Source organism: Mustela putorius, unplaced genomic scaffold (genome assembly GCF_011764305.1).
Source record: "Mustela putorius furo isolate JIRA1106 unplaced genomic scaffold, ASM1176430v1.1 tig00003853_pilon_pilon_pilon, whole genome shotgun sequence".
Lineage (NCBI taxonomy): Eukaryota > Metazoa > Chordata > Mammalia > Carnivora > Mustelidae > Mustela > Mustela putorius.
Genome location: NW_025422005.1, coordinates 27,937,286 through 27,960,989, shown reverse-complemented (window position 1 = coordinate 27,960,989; position 23,704 = coordinate 27,937,286). Strand labels below are relative to the sequence as shown.

Below are 23,704 nucleotides of genomic sequence, written 5' to 3'. Positions count from 1 at the left end.
TTACCAGAGGGAGAGAGACAAGAGTGGGGCCTCGAGGGTGAACAGACAGAGAGAAGGCATGAGGGCATCACCAGTGGCTGGGACAGCCTGAGCGAAAACCAAGGAGGACCGATTGTGCGTGGCAGCCTCCTCAAGAGTGCAGCCTGGCAGGGGGAGAAGATTCAAGTTCGGAAGATGGGAGGAAAAGGTCAGATAAACAGAGTGTATCAGGCTGTGCAAAGGTTCCACTGTCTGACTTCGGAGTTCACACCTGATCTTGGGAGCAGCCAAAGCGCACTGAGTGTTGTTGAGCACAGAAGTAGAATAATGAAAGCAGAGTTTCTCGGAAGGTGGCTATGACGGCATCTCGTGGGGCGGGTGGCCGGGAGAGCCAGGAGCCAGAAGTCACGTGGGGGTTGGCCACCTTGTTGTGGGCAGGGACAAAGGAGGCCTGGGTTTGAGGGGCTGCCTAGAAGAGAACTCGGGGCCAGGACGGCAGGAAAGAACTAGACATGAACAGGGTGATGCCGCGAGGGTCACAAAGCAGTGAGAAGAGACGCAGGGGCGGACCACAGCCCCGCAGTCCTAGGGTCTTCGGACTAGAGGGGCTGGGGGCAGAGGCTTTGTGGAGGAGGGATGCCCTGCTCTGAGGTTGCTCAGAGCAGATGCTAACGCCTGGAGCTCCCTCTCCTCCAGTGCCTTCGCTCTGAGGATATGAGCGAGCCTCTCAATTATCAGCTCGGAAGGCCTGGTATGCCCGGCCGCCTCTGGGGGTGGGGGGGCACACACTCTCCTCCAGCATGATTAACTTCGCAAAAGAGAGGGGATCCCATCTTCATTTCTTCACTCTTACCAGTGCCCAGAACACCCTTTCTTGCAGGATTTAATTAGAGTTTAATTCAACTTGATTTTCAATTCGGTTCAATTCAGTTTAACAAACATTTAAACACACGAGGGAGTCTGGGAGGGAGCGGGTTTGGTCAAGAACACACTGGGCACTAGGGATTCAGTCAAATAATAGGAAGACTTTGATGAGTACTGGCGGGTGGTAAGAGGTGTCCTCCCAGAATCAGGATGTTTCAAAGGGACAACGTGGCAGGTCATCAAGCCCCCCCAGAATGGGAGGCAGTTCAGAGCAGGCTTGGGCTGGATTTGCTTTGGGGGCAGCATGCCTTTGGATATTCGGGCTGGACTCACAGACATCCCGGTTCCCACTGACTCAAGCAATGGGCACTTCGTTCTCTGACGGACAGGAGTCTGGAGGTGGTCCTACCCAGGGCTGGTTTAGCAGCTCAATAGAGCTGGAGCACTGGCTCCATTTCCTTCCAGGTCTCTTGGCTTCTCTCTCACTGTCAAAATAGAGCTGCTCCAGCTCCAAGCAGCTCATCCTCACGTGCTAACATCCCAAGAAATAGAAGGAAAGAAGAGCCAAAGAGATTGTTCTTAATGTGACTCATGCCTCTTATCAAGGAGTTTCCTTGATAAGAACTGTCGATGGGATTATGGGACGATGGGATTATGACATCCTCATTCTTCTCCCTTACCGGTGCCCAGGACTCTCTTCTTGCAATATTTAATGATTTCATCCTGATTTTTAATTCAATTCAATTCAGTTCAGTTCAATAAGCATTTAAAAACATCTCTGTTGTACCGGGCACACAAGGCTCATAGGAACTGTCCAGCAGACCATCCTGGACAGCTCACCGAGTCGGTGGTTACTACCCTGAGCACAGTCGGATAGGAAAGGGAGTGCCCCCTGACTGGCTTTTAAGCAAGCCCCCGTCAGCTATGGGCATTGGCATCCTGCCACCCGAGCCATATCCTGGTTCTCTCAGCATGTTAGAAGAGGGCACGCCCATCTCTATAATTAGTGGTGCTGTGTCTGCCAACCACTCCCCAAAATTCAGTGGCTTTGAATACAAAGCATGTGTTTATCTCACAAGTCTGTGGGGTTGCTGATTGGCTGAGCTTGGCCAGGTGGTGGTTCTGATCTCAGCTGGATCCCTCCCCTGCTGGGGGGGTCATTGAACTGTTGGTGGAGATGAAAGGCATGAGCAGGCTAGCCTTGGGCACATGGTCATGACAATTGCAGAGGTGCAAAAGAAGAGACCCAGGGTGCCCTTCCGTTTCTACTGTCTGCTTGTGACCCGCCCGCTGATACACCATTGGCTAACACAGGTTACATGCTGGAGCCCAATATCCTGTGTGAGGCGGGTCACCTGCGTGCAGTCAGAGATCACCTGCAAAGTTACCTGGCTAAGGGTGTAGCTACAGAGTGGGGTGAAGAATTTAGGTCATCCCTACAATCTACTCTTTTTGAGTGTGCCTGGGGCCTCACGGATGACAATGGCCACATTATGACACAGGGAGGTCAATGGCATTGAGAAAAGAGTTGTTAACAGTTTCTAGAAGGAGGGGGGTGTGGTGTGGTGCCGCAGCCTCATGGAAAAGCACCGGGGTTAGTCAGGAGGCAGGAGCAAGAGGAAAGCATGGGCAAGAGCCTTTCTCTACTCTAAACCCTTTGATTACCTCATGACCATAAGATAGCCTAGATGACAATAGGTGGGATTTGTTCGGTGGGAATGTCCTCAATGCGGCAGGAAGCAAAGCAGAAATTGGGGTTTGATTGGAGGGCTTATTATATGATCTTGTGTACCCATCAAAAACACAGGGACAAGAAGAATGGAAACAACTTTGGCCCATGATTTCAGGAACATCAGTGAGAGAATTTCGCAAATGATTATATTATAGGAAGCAGCAGGGTTTGCCCTGTGACCTGTGACAAGTGGTCACCTTTGTAACCTCATCTGCACACAAAGGCAAACTGATATCAAGGGCAAAAGGAAGGGTCTTAGAAAAAGCCGAGGTGAAGGACCCCAACGTAAGAGCCAGAAGGTTGGGTCTCAAATCCCAGTCCCACTGCTAGCGTGCCGTAGAACCTTACCCTCCGTGGGCCTCTGTTTCTTTGTAACCCTGGCACAGGTGGCGTGCCTTCTAGGACAGGGAGATGTTTAAATAGGGTAATGAATGCAGAAGTGCTTTGTAAGTGAAAAGCATGATTCTAACAACCATGATTCACTGTAGATATTTTGAGAGAGATTGATTAGGGAAGCAGCGAGGAAGGAAGGCTCATCTCAGGCAAGTAAGAGCCTCGTCCTCTGCTGGGGTGGGCTGAGATGAGCCTCTGGTCTCCTTCGGGAATACACTGATGAGAAGGAGGTCTGACATTTGCTACCGGAGAATGTGGGTCACTGTGCATTACACGGGGCAATGCACTTGGCTGACAGGAAGACTCCGGTGGTCTCTGCTCCAGCGTGCAGGCTGTCCCTGTCCTCACGTCCTGGATCTCCAAAGCTCACGTGCCTGCTGCTGCCGTGCATGCCTCCCAACACTGAGCGAGTTGGAGCGAAGTGAAGGCGGGGCGCCTCCCAGGGTAACAAGTGTGAGAGGGCAGCATCGTTCAGCCCCACTGAGAATTTCTGGTGCCAGATGGGGAAAGAGGATGACGCTGGTGTGTGTTCCAGAGGAGATGGTGGTCCCTCCCTCCTCGGCGCGGGTCAGCTGATGGCCCCTTCCGGCTCCATCTCGAGTCTGGTATTGGGAAGCCCTGTCGCCCCTATTAGATCCAGACCACTGCAGACTCCAGAGCCCTTCGCCAGCCCACACACCTGGGTATGGGACCTTCCAGGGGGGTGGGGGGAATCCTGAGGCCGGTGGCCATGGCAAAGCCTGTTTGGGAGCTCCTTGGGAAGCTCAGGTCACGGGGATAGATCTCTGTCCTCCCCAGCCGAGGGGAATGGTGTATGCCAGATGGCCTCCCTCACGTCCAGCCCTCCGGAATTCGAAGAAGAAGCTGAACAGATCCAGGCATTTGTAATCAGAAATGGCTTTGGAAACCCAGAGGCTCTGTTGGAAGGCTTTCAAAGTAGGCGGTCTGTGTGAGGGGGACTCCGTCCAGATAGGGGACACTGCAATAGTAACTTTAATCCAGAGCAAACTAGCTTCACCAAAAAAAAAAGGGAGGGGGAGGGGATTTGAGGAAGCTCAAGAGTCATTTTAGCTTCAGGTACTGTTAGATCCAGAGGCTCAAATGGGTATCATTAGGATTTATTTGGCCTGACTTCTGCCATGTTGGAATCCTTCTCAGGTTCTATGTGGTGATGCCTAGACTTACTGCCTCCCTATTTGGAGGTAAGTGGAAAAGGGTGTATTTCTTACCAGTTGCTCTGGTACCATTTCTGGAAGTCATCTGATAGGACCACCTGGCATCACCCACCCATCTCTGAGCCCATCCCTATGCCTAGAGGAATGTGCGGGCTGATTGGCCAGGCTGGGGCACGTGCTGTGCCCTGAGAGCTGGGGATGGACTCCTCGGAGTCACATGGTCCAAGCACGGGGGAGGAGTTGCTCCCCAGAGGAGAAGCAGACTGCCGTTCGTGGGGGAATGGAGCAGAGCTGAGTGGAGTGTGCAATCGAGACACTGAGCCCTGAGCCCTGAGCGTGGGCAGACAGCCCAGTGGGACCCCGGCCCCTGTTGGCTCAGCCCCTCCCTGAGTGGGGAGGGGGTATCAGAAGGCTTACTCCCAGGCTAAACAGAAGGGAGTCAGCAAGAATGGACCTTGAAATAGCAACGGAAATCAACTTAATTAGACCTAAGTAAGCCATTTGTCTCCAGGAAGTGACATTCAGTTTTCCCTGGAAGTCCCCAAATTAAGTGGTTTTGCAAAATGCCAAGGTGGAGGATGGATTTTTCGGTGTAGGGAGGAAAAAACAGTAAGTCAGTTCAATTATGGTGATTTGTGTTGAGGGCCTCGTAAGTGCCAAGCCCCATGCTAGGGTCTGTGGGGACCCAGCCCATGAGGTTAAGGCCATGGCTGGACGAGGGAGTGAGATGAGGCCAGAGGAGGCTAGTGCTGAGGGAGGAGGGAGAGGGATGGCGTGTCTTGTTTGGAAAGAGCAGTAAGGGTAGGCTTCCTGGAGGAGGTGATTGCGCAGAGCCTGGAAAAATCAGTCAGGTTTACTGAGGTAGGCTGCCCTTGGGTTGGGGGCACAAATACCTCTTTGCCTTACATAGTCCAACAGTTGGTACACCTGAGCCTGCAGCCTTCACTTGTGCCCATGTCCTGGAGGTAGGTTCCCAACTTCCCAGTGTCATACATGGGGTGACGAAGAGGGGTGACCTCTGGTTTGGATTCCATAAAGGCTAGTGTAGAGGGGAGGATGTAGACGTGGTTTGCAGGAATTTGCTGTCTGTACCTACTGCTAAATCTGTACATGTGTCTGTGTGTCTGTGTAGGCACAGGCTTTGATGTACACGTGTAAGGAAGTCCCAACATATGTCTGTGTCAGCAAACATGTCCCTCTAAGCATGTGTTTGTACGTGCCCACATATCCAGGAACGTGTGCTGGCATGTACAGCCTAGTGCACACGGCCATACCCAAGAATCCTGGTGCCATGTCTGGACCCACGTGGCTCTGTCCACACACCTGCCCAAAGCTCTGTGGGCCACGCATCCGTGTCTGTGTGTCTGTGTGTGGTCACAGACCTGCAGCCACAGGCCATGTGCTCACCCGAGTCCGTGGAGGGTGACAGCCGTGTTTACCTGTGTGTACATGTGTGTCTTTTGCACCCCGGGGACCTCCCAGGGCTCATCCGCCTGCAGGAGCTCATCATGGCCCCGTCGAGGTACAATATCCGCCTGAAGATCCGCCAGCTGCCCCTTGACTCGGACGACTCGCGCCCGCTACTCAAGGAAATGAAGCGGGGCCGGGAATTCCGCATCATCTTCGACTGCAGTCACACCATGGCCGCCCAGATCCTCAAGCAGGTGTGTGAGTGCCAGCCAGCCCAGGGCATGGAAGGGAGGGGCGGGACCTGCCTGGCCCTTCCCCTTCCCCCACTTTCCCCATTCACCCACAGCCAGGAGGTGACTGGAGCCGGATGGGGGTGGGGGGTGGGGGGAGCCCAGCTCTGCTTCAGTGTGGCTGCGTGAACTGACCCCTGTGTGTGAGTTTCTGCAGCGGCAGAATGGACACGCGTGGTCTCCACGGTCTGAGCCCGCATGAGGACGGAGCGATGCCAGGGCTGAGCCCAGCCTAGTGCCTGGTGGCTCTTGCCTCAGTGCTCGCTTCTGGGCTATGGCTGCAGGTGGGAAGCAGGGGCTGAAGCGGCACAGGACCAAACATCTCGGGAAGCCCTGGGAGGCCTCGGGGTGGCAGGAACAGTCACCGGTGGGGGGAGGGGGGACACTGCGTCTTCTGTGATGAGTTCCCCGTGGCCCAGAACGCTTGTGGTTATTCTACTACTGGGAGGTTTATTGAAGTTCCCCGTGCCATCTGCTCAGCTCTGCAGCGACCATGGGGGAGGAAGATGGCTCTGGGTCCTGGATGGGCCTCTGTTCCTTTCCAGACACAGCCCGGTGTGGCATGCTGGGAACCAGAGCCATCTCTGCCAGCTACCTAAGAAATAAACAGCAAAATCGCCCACAGCCTCCTTGGAGGGTGCCGCTGCTGAAACCCAGAACGCTCCCATTTGAGCCTGTGCTTTGTGTAAAAGGCAATTATATGGTCCCAGAAAGTGGCCTTGGTGATTGAGTTCTGTAGAGTTCTAAGTCCTGACCTGGCGGGGTGGAACTGGAGAGGAACTGACCTAGCACAGGGGGCTAGGTGCCGTGCCAAGGATACGAGTTTTCAAGTCCCAGATCGGGTTAGGGTGGGGACATTGGTCCAAGTCCCACCTTCCAGTCCAGCCCTACAGGGGGTACGTAGGTGGCCCAGCAGCCAGTGTCTTCCCCCAGACTCCCTCACCCCGAGACAGGTGCATAGCTCACTTGGGGGTTTGAATCTCACTTCTGTGCACCTGAGAGAGCCCCAGTGCCCTCCCCTCCTCTGACAAAACCAGTGATCTCTGCCTCAGACAGGGACGGAGGATTTTGAGATGAAGCAGAGAACAAGTGTAGCCCAGTGTCGGCACGGTGTGGGCCTCTGTGGGGTCACTGTGGAGGAGACCGATGTCCCCCAGAGAACCCTCACCCCTCCTCCCTGGGCGACGGCCCACGCCTAGTGCTTCCCTTCTCTTCCTGGCACATGTAGCAGAGACTGCCACAACCTTGGCTGGTGACACTGAGGAGGGACCATGTGCCAGGTGTCCGGAGCCCCTCAGTCAGCGCCCCCCTGGCAGGTGGCAATGGTTATCATGCTCAGTTTACAGGTGAGGAACCTGAGGTTCCCGGGGAAAGGAAGGGGCCCAGGTCATTCAGCCAGAGAGTGAGAATTTACTCCCATGTCTGTCTGACTTGAAAACATCCAGAATTAAACCTGGAGACTGTGTGCCCCTCTGAACCCCAAGCTCTGCAGAGGTAACCATGGCTGCTGGCTGAGGCCTGGTTTGAGCCTTGATCTTGCTGACATGGGCTGTAAGTCTCCAAGAGGGCAAGAGAAGGAATGGCACTTTCCACGTGTACCTGACCCTGGGACCATTTTCTTCCAGAGCACTTAGGGGGCCTGGCATTCTGAAGAACTCTGTAGAAAGTGCATTATGGTCGTTAGTAATATAGATTATAGGTTTCTAATAAAACACGTAAATGTAGGTAATGCAGGCTTCGTAATGACACCTGGTAATAATTCCATGGCAACGGAGCGACCTGCCAGGTGGTCACCTGGAACAGGGAAGCCGGGCTGCGCTGTCTCCACCCTCCAGGGAGATCAGCCCTAGCACAGCCTCTCCTCCTGGGGCCTGGCTGGGCTGGGGCCAGGGCAGGGGCAGGGGCAGGGGCAGGCTTTCACACACCTCCCTCTCAAGCCAGGACAGTGAGTGCAGCTGGGTGGAGCCAGAGCCCTTGAGAAGACAGTCTGGGGCTGATTCCAACTGCACTTCTCTAAGTGTAGCAAGCACAGAGATGCTCGTGGAAGAGCCAGAAGACTGGGCCCAGCCCAGCCCTGCAGAATTTGGAATCTTTGCATGCAGAGTACAGCCCAAGGTTCTGCATTTTTTTTTAAAGATTTTGTGTATTTATTTGAGAAAGAGAGTGAGCACAAGCAGGGAGAGGGGCAAAGGGAGAAGAACAAGCCGACTCTGCTGAGTGGGGAGCCTGACATGGGGACTTGATCCCAGGACCTGGAATCCTGATCTGAGCCCAAGGCAGATGTCTAACTGACTGAGTCACCCAGGAGCCCCGAGATTCTGTATTTGAATGTGTCCCGAGGACTTGGCAGCATATTCCAGGGAAACACCACCACACACACACCCCGTCTGCCAGCCAGTCATCACTTTGGGGAGGTGGTCTCAGAGGACATCCCACTCCGAGTGGCCCACCTCCCCCAAGCCCCCCCCTCCCAGTCTGGTCTTCACCGTTGGGGTGCAGATGAGGAGGGGGCTTCTGGGTACTCCCTGCACACCGCTGACGTTCTGCTCTCCCGCAGGCCATGGCCATGGGCATGATGACCGAGTACTACCACTTCATCTTCACCACTCTGGTAACGTACCCCTGGGTTCCGACACGGGCTGGGGTGGGACCCCCTCATAACACGATCAGCCTGGTGGGGACCATTGCAACAGCAAGAGGAGACTCAGGGAGGCCTTGCTTCCAAAGGCTCTAGGTATAGCCTCAGGCAAGGGCCCAGAGACATCTCCGTGGCACACCCACTTTGAGAAACGCCCCAGAGCTGTGACTCAGGACAGGGAGTCTAGACCTGCTGGTGTCAACACAACCCCTTCTGAGGACTAGTCAGTCATTAACTTCCTGGCCTCAGCTTCTTCGTCTGCAAAATGGGTGCAATAATGGCTTCTACCTCTTAGAATGTTGAGCTCCGAAAATAAAATGCTGAGGGCAGTCCCTGATGCGGGTGAAGGCGGTAAAAGTATTAGCTGCTCTTATTAGGAAGACTCTCGGCTCCCAGCCCACACGCTTCCCCGAGGATGTCTCAGTGCTCACGCAACAACAGGAAATACTACTTTGGATTCCTGCAGCATCTGTGCTAAGTCTGCCCACTCACTCTCAGCTGGGCCAGCCCACCTGCAGGCTCCAGATGGGTCCTGTCCAAACTTGGAGAACATTGAGGGCCATTTAAACCCATTAGGATAATTAGTTGTGGCCTGAAATCAGCAGAATAAAGAGATCCCTGTGGCAAAGGGGCGCCCACACCCAGCCACCCTGCCTTGGAGTAGATGTCCTAGCACCTCGCTGGGGCCCTGGGAGGACTTTTCCACCCAGCCCGGTTCTGGGGCACGTGGAGGTATCACCGACAGCCCGGCAGGATTCTGTGTTCGCTCATCCATCTGGCACCCAGAAACCCTCCTTCCCCAGTGCCTGGGCATCGGTGAGGGTCTCAGAACGACTGCGTGGAGGCCCTGCCCTCGAGGAGCTCCCATCCTGTGCCATCCCCACCTTTGCGTCTAGCTCCTTTGGCAGGCATGTGCCATGACATGCCTGGACACGGCTGTGGCGCACTGTGGAAGGAGACACCGGGTGCAGAGGGGCTGGCAGAAGGTGGGAAATTTGAGGCAGGAAGATAGATGCTTAACTGGGCCTTGAGGGATCAGTAGGAGTTCACTAAGGAGAGAGAGGAAGAGTTTGCCATGCAGAGGGAACAGCATAAGCAAAGGCCAAGTGACAGGTTAGAGTTTCACTGAGGAGCTGACTGATTTCTAGAACCCGTTGTAGTCATCTCCTCCCAAATCCACATTCAGTGATAGCATGGAGGTAGCTTGGAGTTGGCTGTGGTGGAAGGGGTATTCATACCACCAAAGTTGGTGGATATTATGAAGAAGGATTTGCATCCACCCCTCCCCTGAGAGCTGGTTACTGAGTGTTTACCAGCACACCATGGCTTCTTCCCCACCCACTATTCCCTGTGCCCATGGTGGAGCTCAGGACCACCTGCACATGCTCTTGATCCAGGGCTCAGCTCTGGGCGTCTTCCCAGAGTCATGTTGGGAGAAAGGGATTCTGGAAGCTGGTGACTAACATCAGGCACCTTTTTCCCCAAGTTCTTTCTGGATTTCTGCCCACCCAAGTTGATTTTTCCATGTTGTGCTATATCCTGGAAAGTCATTAGAGGCTGGAGGATAAGGTCCCCAGATCTCCCATATTCTACCTCTTTTTGGAGCTAGGAGCTGGGTAGAGGAGCAAGGCTGAGAAGGTGCAGAGGGGCACATTCCAGGGGCCCAAGGCCCTGTCCCCAGGCATGGCATCCCTGGACTTCTAGTGTACCAACTTCTGGGCCCTTAGCCCTATGGACCTTCAGGCAAGGCTCTAGAGAAGGCTCTTCCCATGTTGCTCTCATTTTTTAAAAAATATTTTATTTATTTATGTGACAGACAGAGATCACAAGCAGGCAGAGAGGCAGGCAGAGAGAGAGAGAGAGAGAGGAGGAAACAGGCTCCCTGCCAAGCAGAGAGCCCGATGCAGGATTTGATCCCATGAGCCCGAGACCATGACCTGAGCTGAAGGCAGAGGTTTAACCCACGGAGCCACACAGGCGCCCCCATGTTGCTCTCCTTAATGCCATTGCCTTCCTGGGGTCAAGGTTAGAGGTCTTGGAGGGAGGCTCAGGGCAGGCTCCTAATGCCGCAGGGCCTCCTCCAGCCCTAGACAGCATCCATTTCTCTTACTTTTTCATCTCCTTAATTCAGGCATCCATTTACTCACTTGCAGCAGGCATGTACAGATCCTCTCAAGGCCTCAGGTACTGAGCTGGGTGTTTGGGTGGGAGAGAGTGTGCGGAGATGGACCCAACAACGCTCACCAGCTGGCAGGCTTCCTTCATGCATATAGAGATCAAGGACTGTGCCCTGTTCACCTATCCATCTCCAGCACCCAAAGATTGCCTGGTATGCAGTAGGCGCTCATGAATGCTTCAATGAGCAAATGACTACCATACAAAGTAGAAAGTAATCCATGAAGTTATCAACAATCTTGTCATGGCAATAGTTAAGACCATGGACTCTGGGGTCAGCCTGCATGAGTTAGAGTCAAGATCCTTCCACTTCCCCGGACATGCTACTAAACCTCCCTGGGCCTCCTTTTCTCATCTACACAGTGGGTACAGTAACAGCGCTACCGCTGTGTCAAGTGCCCGGTATTTATTTGAGTAGAGTAGGAGGTAAGAGTTCGGTGGGTGAAGTAGCTCCCGCGTAGGTCTTCTCTGTATTCAGCTTACAACGTCTCATCCACAAATCCAGAACGCCTCTCCAAGGGAGGTATGATCGCCCAACTTTATAGCAAAGTAAAAACCGAGGCTCGAGAGGTCACCCAGCAAGAAAGGGGCAGAGGGAGCGCTTTTACGAGCTGGGAGCTGTCCAGCTCCGAGGGCCTCCGCTGGGAACTGTCATGCTGAAAGCCTGCACGAGGCGGGGGCTGGCCTCCTCTGGCCACCCAGCAGCGATGGGCCAGACGTGGTGACTGACACCAGTGGGGAGGGGAATGGAGCCTCCACAGATCTCAGCAGGGCCCACACTTCACAGGTTCCCAAGCCCTTTCTCACATCGCAGCTTTTCCTCTTCCCAGGGCAGGGTTTTTGCTCCTCTTTGATGGAGGGGCCAACGAGGGACCAGAGAGGTTGAGGGAGCTGTCCAGAGTCTCGTAGCAAATCAGGGGTAGAGGCCTTGGTGCCGACTGCCGGTCTTGTGTTTGGCTGTCCTGGCCCACTGCTCGTCCTCCCCGTGCCTCTCTGAGGGTCCGGGAGAGTGGATCTTCCCAGGGAGGGACAACCCACACACCACGCTCGGCTCTGCTGTCTGCGTGTGTCGGCGGAGAAGGGGTCCACCAGCCTCTCCCCCAGCTGCCCCCTCCCCGCCCACCTTCCAGGGCGGCAGCTGTGTCCCTTGGGCCCTCCGCTCCGGCCCTCACCCCGCTTCAGCCTCGGCTCCCGCTCCACGGTCCTCTTTCCAGCCCCCGTTGGCTTCCCAGCCTACCTCGTGATGCTGCCTCCCTGCGCCCATTGGTCCGTGGAGGCTGTATTTCAGGAGGGCGGCGGCATTTGGCATTTATCTTCTTCCCTTTAGGAAACCCACATCACCAGCGCCTCGCCTCTAAAAAATTCTCCAAACTTGCTTCTTTCACGCAGAAGACATTTTAATTACCCCAGCGGCCATTATCTGCTCCAGCCAGCTTCGAGCCTTTCCCAGATAACCCCGCGTTAATCAGCCCCAGCTGAGCCCCTGGTACATGTCATGTGTAGGTAAAAGCCTGGAGGTGAAAAAAGAATTATAATAAATTAATAGATAAGCAATCACAATTAATGCCACTTCCCGGCAATAACAGTTATATCATGGGAAAGATATTTTCATCTGTCATTCCTTAAGGCAATGTTTTCCGAGCTTCAGCTTCTACCCAGTCAGACCCATGGGGTGCTAATGAATTAGTCTATTATGTTATGCTGAATGTTTCTAAAAGGTCCCTCGTCGATACTGAATTCAGTGTGTCAACATTTGGCATCGAGAATAGCAACTTTTTGCCAAGCGGCAAGGTTGCCCACGGTTCACTGTGTACGGCGCTTGGGGTCTCAGGGCAGTGTGGACACAGACTTGGAGCTGGACAAAGAGGCCTCTTTAGCAGCTCCCCGTCATCGCTGCCCTCCCGTCATGGGAGTGGGAACGCTTTGTGCCCCAGGCTCGGGGTGACAGGGAGGGAAGCAATCCCAGCAGTGACGCCCCATCCCGCCCCTCTCCCTGGGCTCAAATGGCTGCGGACACAGAGTCACAGAGTGAGTGTCAGCAGACCACGTGCTACATCTGGAGATGGGAAGGGTGCTGTCACCAGCCCCCAAAGCCCCCCACCAGGGCCAGAGCTGCCACACTTCCCACGGAGTCCGGTTGGCCTCTGGTCCTAGAGGAGGGCGAACCGAGTCTCGGACACCCTGGTCAGGCTGATGCTTTGGCACCCTTCGGGCCTTAGCTATTGGTCAGCCCTGCTTTGGAAAGGAGGCTGGATCCTGTGCAGGGGTGGAGTGAGGAGGGGGCCCCTGGGGGTAGAAATCAACTTCTCGTCCATGGACCCACAAATTAGCTCTGGCCCAAACTCACATTCTCCATTCTGCAGAACAAAATGGCTCCACCTCCCCTTACCTGCCTTCAAAGATGATTTGGGAGAAGATCTCTTGATATTAAAGCAGGCCCCTTAAGGGTCTCACCCTGCTCCACCTCAGGCAGTTTGCCAAACCCTTCCTAGCCTCCAGCTTCACTGAGAACTCCCCCTGAGAGGAGGATGTGAAACACTAGTCCCCCATCCCAGACCCTCCCACTGCTGTTTAGGTGCCCCAGAGAGCTACTCGGCTGGCTGACCTTTCTTTCCATTTTGGGTGACAGGGGTATTTGGCACAGGGGTTCATGGGGGAGACAGACACAGACACTAACAGTTGTTATCGGTGGAGTGAAAGCCAAGAACTCCCAGGATAAGAGCAAAAGCCCCCCCTGACTCCCCTCCTATTGTGCATGTGTAAAGGAGAAGTCAGGGGAGGCTTCCTGGAAGAGGTGCCACTTGAATTGAATCTCAGAAAATAGCCCACCCAAGAGGGTTGAGAAGACAGACGGTCCAGCCGGAGGCTAGAACATGCATAAATGCTGGCACAGCGACAGAAGCTGCATGAAGGGGGCGTGGACAGTGGTCAGGGAGAAAGGGAGGGGAACGAAAGTGCTTTGGTTCCCGAAACAAACATGGGAGGGTGTGGGAAGAAGAGTGGGGCTGGAGAGGGCTGGAGAGCCTTGTGAACTAATCTAAGGAACTCACATCTCATTCTGAGAAGGCATGAAGGACCCATAAACATGGGAGTGAGGGGGTTGGATCCCAGAGACCGTTCTGAATGCTGTGGATGGCGGGCTGGTCATGGGACAGAGGTGGGGCTCGGGAGCTGGGCTGCCCGGGTTGGACTCCACTGCTCCCCGGGTTAGCCATGAAACCTAACCTCTCTGTGACTCATTTCTTTCTTTCCAAATGAGGTGATGGTAATACACTCTTCGGATAAGGTGGAAATGAGAATTCAGCGAGTTCATTTACAAAAGGCACTTAGAACGCTGCCTGCTGTGCTGGGGTTCACAGGTGCTCAGTAGCTATTACCCATCGAGATTGTTCCTATGTTGCCAAGACGGGTAAGCAGGAAGGACCCAGCTCCTGCCTGCTCTTCTCCTCCAACATCTGGGCATGTCCCTGGGGCCATATCTCATGCCCGTCACCCAGAGGACCGGCAGCCAGAGAAAGCAGAAGAGAAGCATCGGCCAAACATTCGCCTAACGTCTCCCATACGGCACACATGCTCTGCACACGCCCATGAATCCTCTTCTTCCTCATCACAACCCCACCTGCTAGGTCCTGTTATTATCACCTGAGTTTTGGCAGCTGAACCCACGGAGGTAAGGAAGGTCGATGCAGCTGAGACCCAGATGGCTTGGCCTCGCAGTCAGACTCCCCGGCTTTGCCCAGGCTGTCTCTGTGCGCTGCGCTCGGGAAGGCACTGCGGGGAACGAGGCCTCCTTCTGGGCATGCCCTTCCCCGCACCCCTCCGCTCCTCTCTGATTCTGCACCTGTCCCCAGCTCCACCTGTCAGGAGTCATGACTAAGATGAGGGGCTTCCCAAATCACAGAGTTGCCGGGCCGCACCCCAGACTCTCTGCAGCTTATACGCCCTAGAACAAGCTCCAAAGACTGATCAGGTACATGTCACATGTTCGGCGATCACTGGGGCATAAAGCACAGGAGTGTTTGAATAAGACAGACGGCAGTGTGCCACCCGCTGTCCAAGTGTGTGGGAGGGAAACCCTGGATCTGGAGCGCTGCTAATTTCCATGGTGTAAACACTCCCACCAAGGCTGGTACCAAGCAACCAAGGAGAGGTGCCTGGAGGCAGAGGCAGGAAAAAGTGTGACAGTCAGCTCCCCGAGGCCAGCACGAGCCAGCTCCCCCACCCACTGAAACCGACCTGAATGCAAATTCTGCTCTGCCTTTTATGAGCTTTTTGAGCTCAGGCTGCTCACCTCATGCCCCTGAGCTTGCTTCCTCATCTGTAGAAGGAGCATACTGTTAAACAGCTACTTTGCAGGGGTGTTGGGATGGGATGGTGTCCGCCACGTGCAGGGCTGAGCGCGATGCCCACCCTCCCCTCCCCACTGAGACTGGGGCAAGCAAACTCGGACCCACTCAGTAAGAAATCCCCCATCTGCTGAAGATCCCCCCTTCAAGTCTAGGCCCACCCCAAGTCCTGGCCTGGAATCAGCGCCCTAGTTGTCTGAGCAAGGCTAGGATGAAATTTTCTTGCCCAGGGCTCAAGTCTGCTCCAGATCCCTCCCGGACACCCTGTTCCCTAAACCTTCCAAGAGGAAACCAACACTGTGCCTTCCAGAAGAAACCCATTTTGGGTGTGCAGCTAGAACAGGAGGAATTTAGCAACAGCTGGGAATACCGAGAGACCAAAGGAAGCCAGCACCCTGCGGAAGAGCTGCCCCTCGAGCTCAGCGTTCCTCGAGCCACCGTTGAGTTCACCGAAGTCTGGACTGTGATGGCCCTGACGGCTGCAGGCGTGCAGAGAACAGTACAGCCCCCTGGGTGTCCTGCCTTTCTCCCAACACAGGATGCTGCATAGGAGTTGAGGGGCCCAGGAAAGAGGATGGACCAGGGGCCAGGACAGAAGGCAGCTTGATGAGGGTAGAGCATAGAAAAGAATAGAGAGTTGACCAGGAGGACCTTAGGACTCAGTTTCCAAACCACTAGTAGGAAGGGACCAATCTAGATCGTCATAATAATATGTTTTCTCAAAAAGTAAAAAATGGTTCATGCAAATATAGGATGAACATGTGTCAAAGGTATATCCAGCTCCTTAGCAAGGGAGCCAGTAGGATGGTAAGACAGGCTCAGAGAGCTTGGGAGGAATTTTTTTATTGGGAGGGAAAAACACCAAATAAGACGGCTCAGTTGGTTACAAAACATGTTAATGTCCTGCAAGGGTAATAAAGCCACCACGTTGGGGTTTATCTTTTCAATGGGCCACGATCTCTAAGTTAACTCAGAGTCTGGACCTTCAAGCAGCAGCTGGCCGTGAAGTCAGACCTGGGCCCCTTCTCCCGGAGGATCACAGGGCTGGGCTGGCCTGGTAAGGGATGCTCCCATACTGCATTGAACAGAGATGCTGCTCTCCTTCTGCCTTTTTTATAAGTTTGGGGGGGGTTTTCTTAACAGGAGGGAGCTCTGCTCTGCTCTCCCTACCTCCTCAACACTGCCACTTCTCCTAGATTAGCACCTGGCTTCTCCCTCCACACACACACACACACACACACACACACACACACACATACATACACACACCCCTCCCCTCAATTCCTCACTGCCACCTTGCCCCAGGGCTCCCCTTGCCCCAGAGCTGGAGCTGTGAGGTGCTGAAGCTCGAATGCCCCATGCATTAAGGCCAGGCTTCCTGGCCCCTAGGCTGGGGTCTACTCCTTACACCAGACTGGACGCCACCTGATTATGGACAGAAAGCCTGATTGTTAGTCCACTGCTCCCAGGACACAGCAAGTGATGAGTTCTGGCTGGTGATGTCGGAGGTGAGGGGAGAGAAAAAGGCAGCAGCATTCCTTGGGTCCCAAGCAGAAAGACCATTTTTTAATTGAATTATAACTGAGCTACAATATTATGTTCATTTCAGGAGTACCAGACAGCCAATCAGTATTTCTGTACATTACAAAATGATCCCCACAAAAGCTTTGGTTATCATCTGTCACCATACAAAGTGATTACCCTATTGCTGACGGCATTCTCTACGCGCATGACAGCCCCATGACTTACTTATTTGATAACTGGAACTTTGTACCTCTTCATCGCCTTGACTTATTTGACCCATCCCCCCACCCCTCTCCCTTCTGGCATCCACCATTTTGTTCTCTGTATCTATGAGCTTGTTTTGTGTTTAGATTCCATATATGTAAATGAAATCATACAGTATTTGTCTTTCTCTGCCTGACTTCACTCAGCATAATGTCCTCAAGGTCTAGCCATGGTGTACAAGTGGTAGGACGTCATTCTCCTTATGGCTGAGTTATATTCCTCTGTACGTATACACCACGTGGTCTTTATCCGTTGTCCGTGGATGGACACTTCCACATCTTGGCTCTTGTAAGCAGGGCCATAGTGAACATAGGAGCGCACCTCTGTTTTCAAATTAGTTTTTCTGCTTTCTTCAGATGAATACCCAGAAGTGGAATTGCGAGATCGTAGGGAAGTTTTAGTTTTAATAATTCTTTGAGGAGACTCCGTACCGCCTTCCAGAGTGGCTTCACGGGTTTGCGTTACCCCGACCAGTACATGAAGGTTCTCCACATCTCTGACGACACTTGTGATGTCTTTTGATCTTAGCCATTCTGGCAGGTGGGAGGTGATCGCTTCTTGTGGTTTTGGAAAATGGGCATTTCCAAAATGATGAGTGACAGTGAGCATCTTCTCAAGTTCTTCTCCCTTTCAGCCTTTTCATTTGGTTGATGGTTTCCTTCCCTGTGCAAAAGCTAGAAAAAGGAATTTTTTTTTTTAATAGTCTTTCGTGGGGGATACAACAGCTTCCCTCTGGGTCACTGGGAGATGCCCAGGCCCAGTGCTCTTGGTCCTCCCAAAGTGGGTGTCCCTGTCATTGGACATGACCTTTATGACCATTATCAAACTCCTCTGATGTTCTGGGCCAGGCCTTTTATGTGAACTGCTGTCCTGGGTCCTATCAAGGAGGCATGAGGCCCATTTTGTAGACGAAGAATCCGCAGAGCCACCTGCCCAGGGGTGGGGGCAGTGGTGAGTCTGTGAGGTCAGCCACCCGTCTGAGGACATTCTAGTTGATTCCCCATCCGGCCCTTCTGTGGACACTCCACTAATGCTGAGCCTCACCTCGAGCTGGGAAGGGCTCTGCAGGGAGTTGCAGCCTTGGGCTCCCAGCACTCAGAGAAGGGAGTTGGGGGCGGGCAGTGGCAGCCAGGGTAAGGAGTGGCTAGAGCTTACAGCAGGCCGCACCTTTATTAACTTGAACCTCTTTCCGTCCAGGATCTGTATGCGTTAGACCTGGAGCCCTACCGCTACTCAGGGGTAAACCTGACGGGATTCCGGATCCTCAACGTGGACAACCCGCATGTCTCAGCCATTGTGGAGAAGTGGTCCATGGAGCGGCTGCAGGCGGCTCCCCGGGCCGAGTCTGGCCTGCTGGACGGCGTGATGATGGTATCCCAGCCAGGCGGGCCACATCCGCGGGCGCCCCTTCCTCTGCAACCCCCACTCCATTCCCTCTTCAGTCCTCTCTTCCCTACCTCTGTCTTCCCTGCCACCATTTCCCTTCTTAAGACCTGTCCTGTATCAACCAGACCTCAAGCTGGACCCTGGGAACACAAGGAATCAGACACAGTCCCCCTCAAGGGCAATAGAGGGGATGCTTATAAATGGGGTATTACAGAGTGTGAGGATAAAGACCCGTGGGTCCTGGCCACAGAGGGCTCTGAGCTGTAACCAGCTGGAGTCCAGGAGGCAGGGAAGGAGAAGGTGTCGATAGGGCCTGGGAACAGCAGGAGCGATGGGATGAGGGAGAAGGACCAGGAAGGAGGAGGTCTGAGCTGCAGACAGGCTAGGAGTTGGGAATCGGCTGGACAGCAAGGATGCCCAAGACTAGCCTTCGCTGTGGGCATGGGTGGGGTCACTTTGGGCCTTTCCCTTGTCAGGACCCCATGTGCCTGTTTGGGGAGGGTAGAGGGGTCAGAGCAGTTCCCTCGTGGCTGGGGAGCTGCTCTCAGGCAAGCCCGACATATCCTGCCCTCCAGACTGATGCGGCCTTACTGTACGACGCTGTCCACATCGTGTCCGTGTGCTACCAGCGGGCCCCGCAGATGACCGTGAACTCTCTGCAGTGCCATCGGCACAAGGCCTGGCGCTTTGGCGGCCGCTTCATGAACTTCATCAAGGAGGTGAGTTCTGCCCCGCTGCCCCCGCCCGGGCCTCCTTGCTGGGGGTCTTCGGTGCTGCAGAGCCAAGGCACAGGTGTGGGAGGCAGGCAGAATAGAGTTCCAGTCCACACGAACCTGGACACATTGATTCACATCTCTGAACCTCCGTTTCCTTGGGTGAAAATGGGCTGGACAGGACCAATCTCACAGGGCATTTGAGAGGCTATGGCCCTGGTGCTTCCAAGGGTCGCCATGGGCAGTCTGCATTGTCAGCAGAACCTGCGTGGGCTTTCCAGTGTGACAGATGAGAGTCTCTGCCCCTGGCTGTGTGACCTTGGGCAAGCTGGAGAACCTTGCTGAGCCTTGGTTGCCTCATCTGCAAAATGGGGTACAAAGCATGCCAGGAAGCTGAGACGAGACCCCTGTGTGGAAAGCGGGACAGGGCTCAGGGCAGTGGCGGGGCAGAGGAGGCTAGCCGGATAATCAGCCCTCCAAACCCCTCTTCACATCACGGGCCCCTCGGGACCCAGCTCTGCTGGCTCCCAGGCAGCTGAGGAGAAGTCCCATCCTTAGGGCTGATTCAGAGGGACCAGAGAGCAGAAATCTGTCCTGCAGTGAGACAACCATTGACATGCACAGTCATAGCTGATAATTCCGAAGGACTCTCCATCATTCTTGTCCTTGTAAGCTGCAGATGGCAGTTCATCGTTCCCATTTTACAGGTGGGGAAGCTAAGGCCAGGACCAAGCAGTCTGGTGGTATCGCAATAAGCTGTGTGACTTTGGGTGAGAGGATCAATCTTTTGATTCTCAGTTTCCTTGGCTGTAAAATGGGCATAAAGAGTATTGGCCTCGGTATTGTTGAGAAGATGGTATATAAACTGTCCACAGAGCATCTTGCCCGGACATGGGCAGAGTCAAATCCCAGTAAATGGTGAATCAAGAAGGCTCGGAGAGGAGATCGGGGCAGGGTTAGCCCGGGTCAGAGGAGTGACCATGCCCAGGCGACTCCAGGTGCCATGGAGAGAAGCCCTTGGAAAGGGGTGTATGACGATGGCTCCGTGGCAGTCACACTGGACCCGTGAGTCAGGCTGCCTTGAGCGCTCATTCTGTTATTCAGCAGCCGGCTGTTGTGGGCCTGCTGGGCACCAGGCCCGGGGATCCAGTGGGGCCACGACGGATGATCCCCTGCGTTCACCGAGCGCACAGCCCCAGGAGGGAGCAGATGTGAATTGAGTCCTCGTCTTCTGGAACGTACCCCACTTGCAAAGGAAGACAGCTCTAGGAGGGTGTGTAGTGAAGAGAGCCACCACCTTACACGCAGCAGACAGGGTGGCTTTCCCGCAGGTCCCGGGGACCCCATCCCTGCTTGGGAATGGCGCCTAAAGGAAGGGGAATGGCACGTGGGCTGTAGAGTCTGACGCACATGCCCGTGGAGCTCCTCTCTGCCTCTCCCGGAGGTGTGGCTTCACACGCGTTCCTAGACTTCCCTGAGCGTCCATTTCCTCCCATGGCAAACGTCCTCTCCCCATCGTGGCGAGGGAAGCATGAGGTCCTTGCCACTGGTTCCCCTCATGCCCAGAAGGGGCTCCATCCGGTGTCAGCTGTGTTGGCATAAGGGGAATATGAGAGTGCCTTCTCCCCCAGCCCCTCAAAACTGCAGAAGAAGGCTGATTGTCCAGTGACCTGAGCAGGCCTGGTTACCCTGGGGGATCACCCACCTGTTCTCTGGGAGCCCTGAGGCCTGACTCCTAGCCCGCTGTATCTCCTTCCTCGGCAGGCATCCGGCAGAGGGGCCAGAGGCCGGAGTGAGGGGGTCGGTGACCCAAGCCACAACCCTGGGTCCCTTATGAGCCACACAAAAATACCTTTGAATTTTTACCCATTTTTTAGCTGTGTGACCTTTGGCAAGCTCTGAACCTCTCTGTGCCTTAGGTCTGCCTCTGTACTCTGGAGACTTTCCTAGGGTTGTTGCAGGAGGAAGTGAGTTAGGGTGTGTGTGCGGAGCACTTAGGCCAGAGGCTGGCACTGAGTCAATACTCAGCAGAGGGGCGACTGCTATGTTCTCTGTTACTATGACTGCCTCGCTGTGGCCTCCCATTCCCAGGTGGGTTTCTAGCTAATGAGGCTCCCCAGGCCACATCGTTTTGGGGAACCCCCACCCTGCTTGCCCCCTCACCCCTTGGAATTTTTGAGGCTCAGTTCTGAAGCCTTGAGGGGACCAGGTTCGTCATGGTATACACCAGAGGAAGGGGCCCCCTTCTCCCTCCCGGCGGGGCTGACCGGCTCACCCGGGTGTACCTCCTGTTTCCTGGCTGCTGGCCAGGTGAGTGGCTCTCAACACTCACGCTCCTTTACAAGAGCCCCTTCGGGGACATCTCCGCGTCGCCTGCATCTGAGACAGAGGCCCAAAGCATCCACGTGGCTTGCCCGCAGTGCCACAGCGGCTGGAGCCTGGGACCCGAGTCGCCCGCCTGAGCCCAGCACACCGTCTTCCCTCTGACCATTTCCGAGCTGCCCGTCTCCCCCATCTGACTGTGTGACAGTAAATCATTTTAAAGACTTGGCATTTCCGAGAGGAGCTGGAAAATACCAGGCCGAAGTTCAGAGCGTGTGAAGCATCTTTCATTTAGCGAGTCTTGAGCGGTGGCTGGAAGGGGCAGGCAGGCCGGGAAATGTCACGGGGAGGAGCTGCCAGCGGCCCCTGCCCTGCCCTGCCCGCCCGCCCTGCTGCCCGCCCACCGACAGTCCGCGCCCCTGCTGGCATTTCATTCCTCCACAGCTGACAAGGGGGAAGGCTTCTGGCTCTGAATGCAGGTTTGAAGGCACCTGCTGTGATTTCCCTGGGGGGCCGGAGAGAGCCTGAGGGTGCAGAGTAGGGGAAGGCAGCCCTCAGCGACAGGAAGCTGAGCCGCTCTGTGAAGCCATAAACAGTGGTCTTCACCTTCTCTGATCTTTCCATCTCTGTCCCCAGCCCCATTTCCGACCCCCTGGGCTCTAGAAGCCTCTCCCTCAGAACTTGGGCACGGTAAGGCCAAGCTCTTCAGCTCTGTTCCTGCCGCCCGGGCTTCTGCCCTGTACCACCATGATGTGGGACTTTGTATAGCTCAGTCCCTCTTTGAGCCTCAGGGTCTAGGACCATGAAATGGGAGTGACAGTGACACCCACCAGGCAGGAATGTCATGAGACGAAATCAGTGCATTCCGGGAAGGAGGTTAGCTTTCTGTGATGGGATTTCTGCTGAGGCCTCAGGCCCTGGCCCCAGTAACCAGCCCTCCTCCCAGCCAAGCGCCAGCCCTGGTCCAGGGGCGCTCCATGAAAGGAAGCAACAAAGGAGAAACAGCAGTATAGACCACACAGTCAGGGGTGCGAGTATAGACCACACAGTCACGGTGCGGAGGCCAGGCGCTTGCTACGCACTTCATGCATCTTTTTTAACACCTAGGAAACAGGTCATTTCCCCTTCCCGAAGCTCGGAGAGGTTAGATCACATTCTGTCGATCTCCTTTGAACAACCTCCCGGACCCCGTCCGGGCCCCACCCCTCTCTGCCTCAGTCTTCCCACGCTGCCTTGGAGCTGCCCAAGTGTTTGGAGAGCCCCACAGGCGTCACTGTGGCCTCCAGGGATCCATGATCCCATGAATTTGGCTGTCACGCTGCGAGTGTAAGCATGACTGGCATGGGCGTTCGGCCAAGGAGAGGCCCCGAAACCTTTTTCAGAACCCACAGGGGATCCCGACCCGCGTGTAGTTAGGCAAGGACTAAGGACGTGTAAAGCTTTTTCCGGCGAGATAAACACAACACCAGGCAAAGTGGGTGCAAGGCAAGATTTATTAAAAACGCTCTCCGGCGAAGTTTCAGGGCTCAGGAGAAGGGGAGCCAGGAAAGTTGCGCCGGGAGGAGGTGGGCACCCTCGGGCGAGGTTCCGCCACTCAGAGTGGCGGAAGTCGCGCCCAAGGCAGGGAGGAGGGGGCTTTTAAGGGGTCTTGGGGAAAGCTCAGGGGTCTTTTGGCAAGTTTCCCTTATTTGGATATCCCGCCGCACATCGGGATCCCATTGGTCCACGGGAGCCCGGGGCGGGGGTCTCAGATTCCTGCTTGGGCCTTTGTTCTCCTGTCTGAGCTCAGGTCTCGTGGCGGGAACTTTCACCATCTTTAGTAGCCCTTCCTGCCAGCCCAACAGGACGGTGGGAAGGCAGGGACTGCGATATTCAGGACTTCCCGCACCTTCCAAACCCCCGCATGCTCTGGCGCCTCCTTCCCAGTCCCATCAGCCCCCAGCTCCCCTGGTCCTCAAGGACTCCAGAATGCGTGGGTTTGTTCTCCCAGACATAGAAAGCCCGTGGCATGCGGACGTTCACCTGGGCGCCTGCGGCCTCCCACCTCTGCGGAGAAGGGAGAGAAAGGACATAGCTCCAGCCTCGGAGGGAGGTGGGACCCGGGGATCCGAGCTTGGATGACGGGCGCTCTGCCCTCGGGCTGCTTCCTTGTCTGTGACATGGGGATGGTGACCCCACCAGGCGGCAGGTTACATGCTCTAAGCGGTAGGAAATACTTCACAGGTAAACTCTGGGCCCCCCCGGAAGGGTATTTTCGAGAAAGGAGGCCGCAGATCTTTTCTGTCATAGGCCAGAGAGTAAATATTGAAGCTTTGTGGGCCAGATGGTCTCTTTGTAACTATTCAGGCCTGCAGTCCCTGGGCCAGAGCCACCAAAGACAATAAGTAAACACGTGGGTGTGGCCGAGTTCTAATCCACTGTTTACGGAAACAGAAGAGGCAGCGGGGAAATTGGGGCGGTCAGCCACAGATCGCCTACTCCGATCTAGACCTC

General features: G+C 54.9%; 1 protein-coding gene across 2 annotated transcripts in view; it reads left to right on the top strand.

Annotated features, from left to right (window-relative positions):
• GRIK3 (glutamate ionotropic receptor kainate type subunit 3) overlaps positions 1 to 23,704 on the top strand; it is a 224,836-nt gene that overhangs the window by 143,798 nt on the left and 57,334 nt on the right. For both annotated transcript variants that reach the window (XM_004740762.3, XM_004740761.3), the window contains exons 4-7: positions 5,626 to 5,807; positions 8,401 to 8,454; positions 17,988 to 18,161; positions 18,752 to 18,895. In XM_004740762.3, the coding sequence (XP_004740819.1) occupies positions 5,626 to 5,807; positions 8,401 to 8,454; positions 17,988 to 18,161; positions 18,752 to 18,895 (554 nt within the window). The remainder of the gene's footprint in view (positions 1 to 5,625; positions 5,808 to 8,400; positions 8,455 to 17,987; positions 18,162 to 18,751; positions 18,896 to 23,704) is intronic.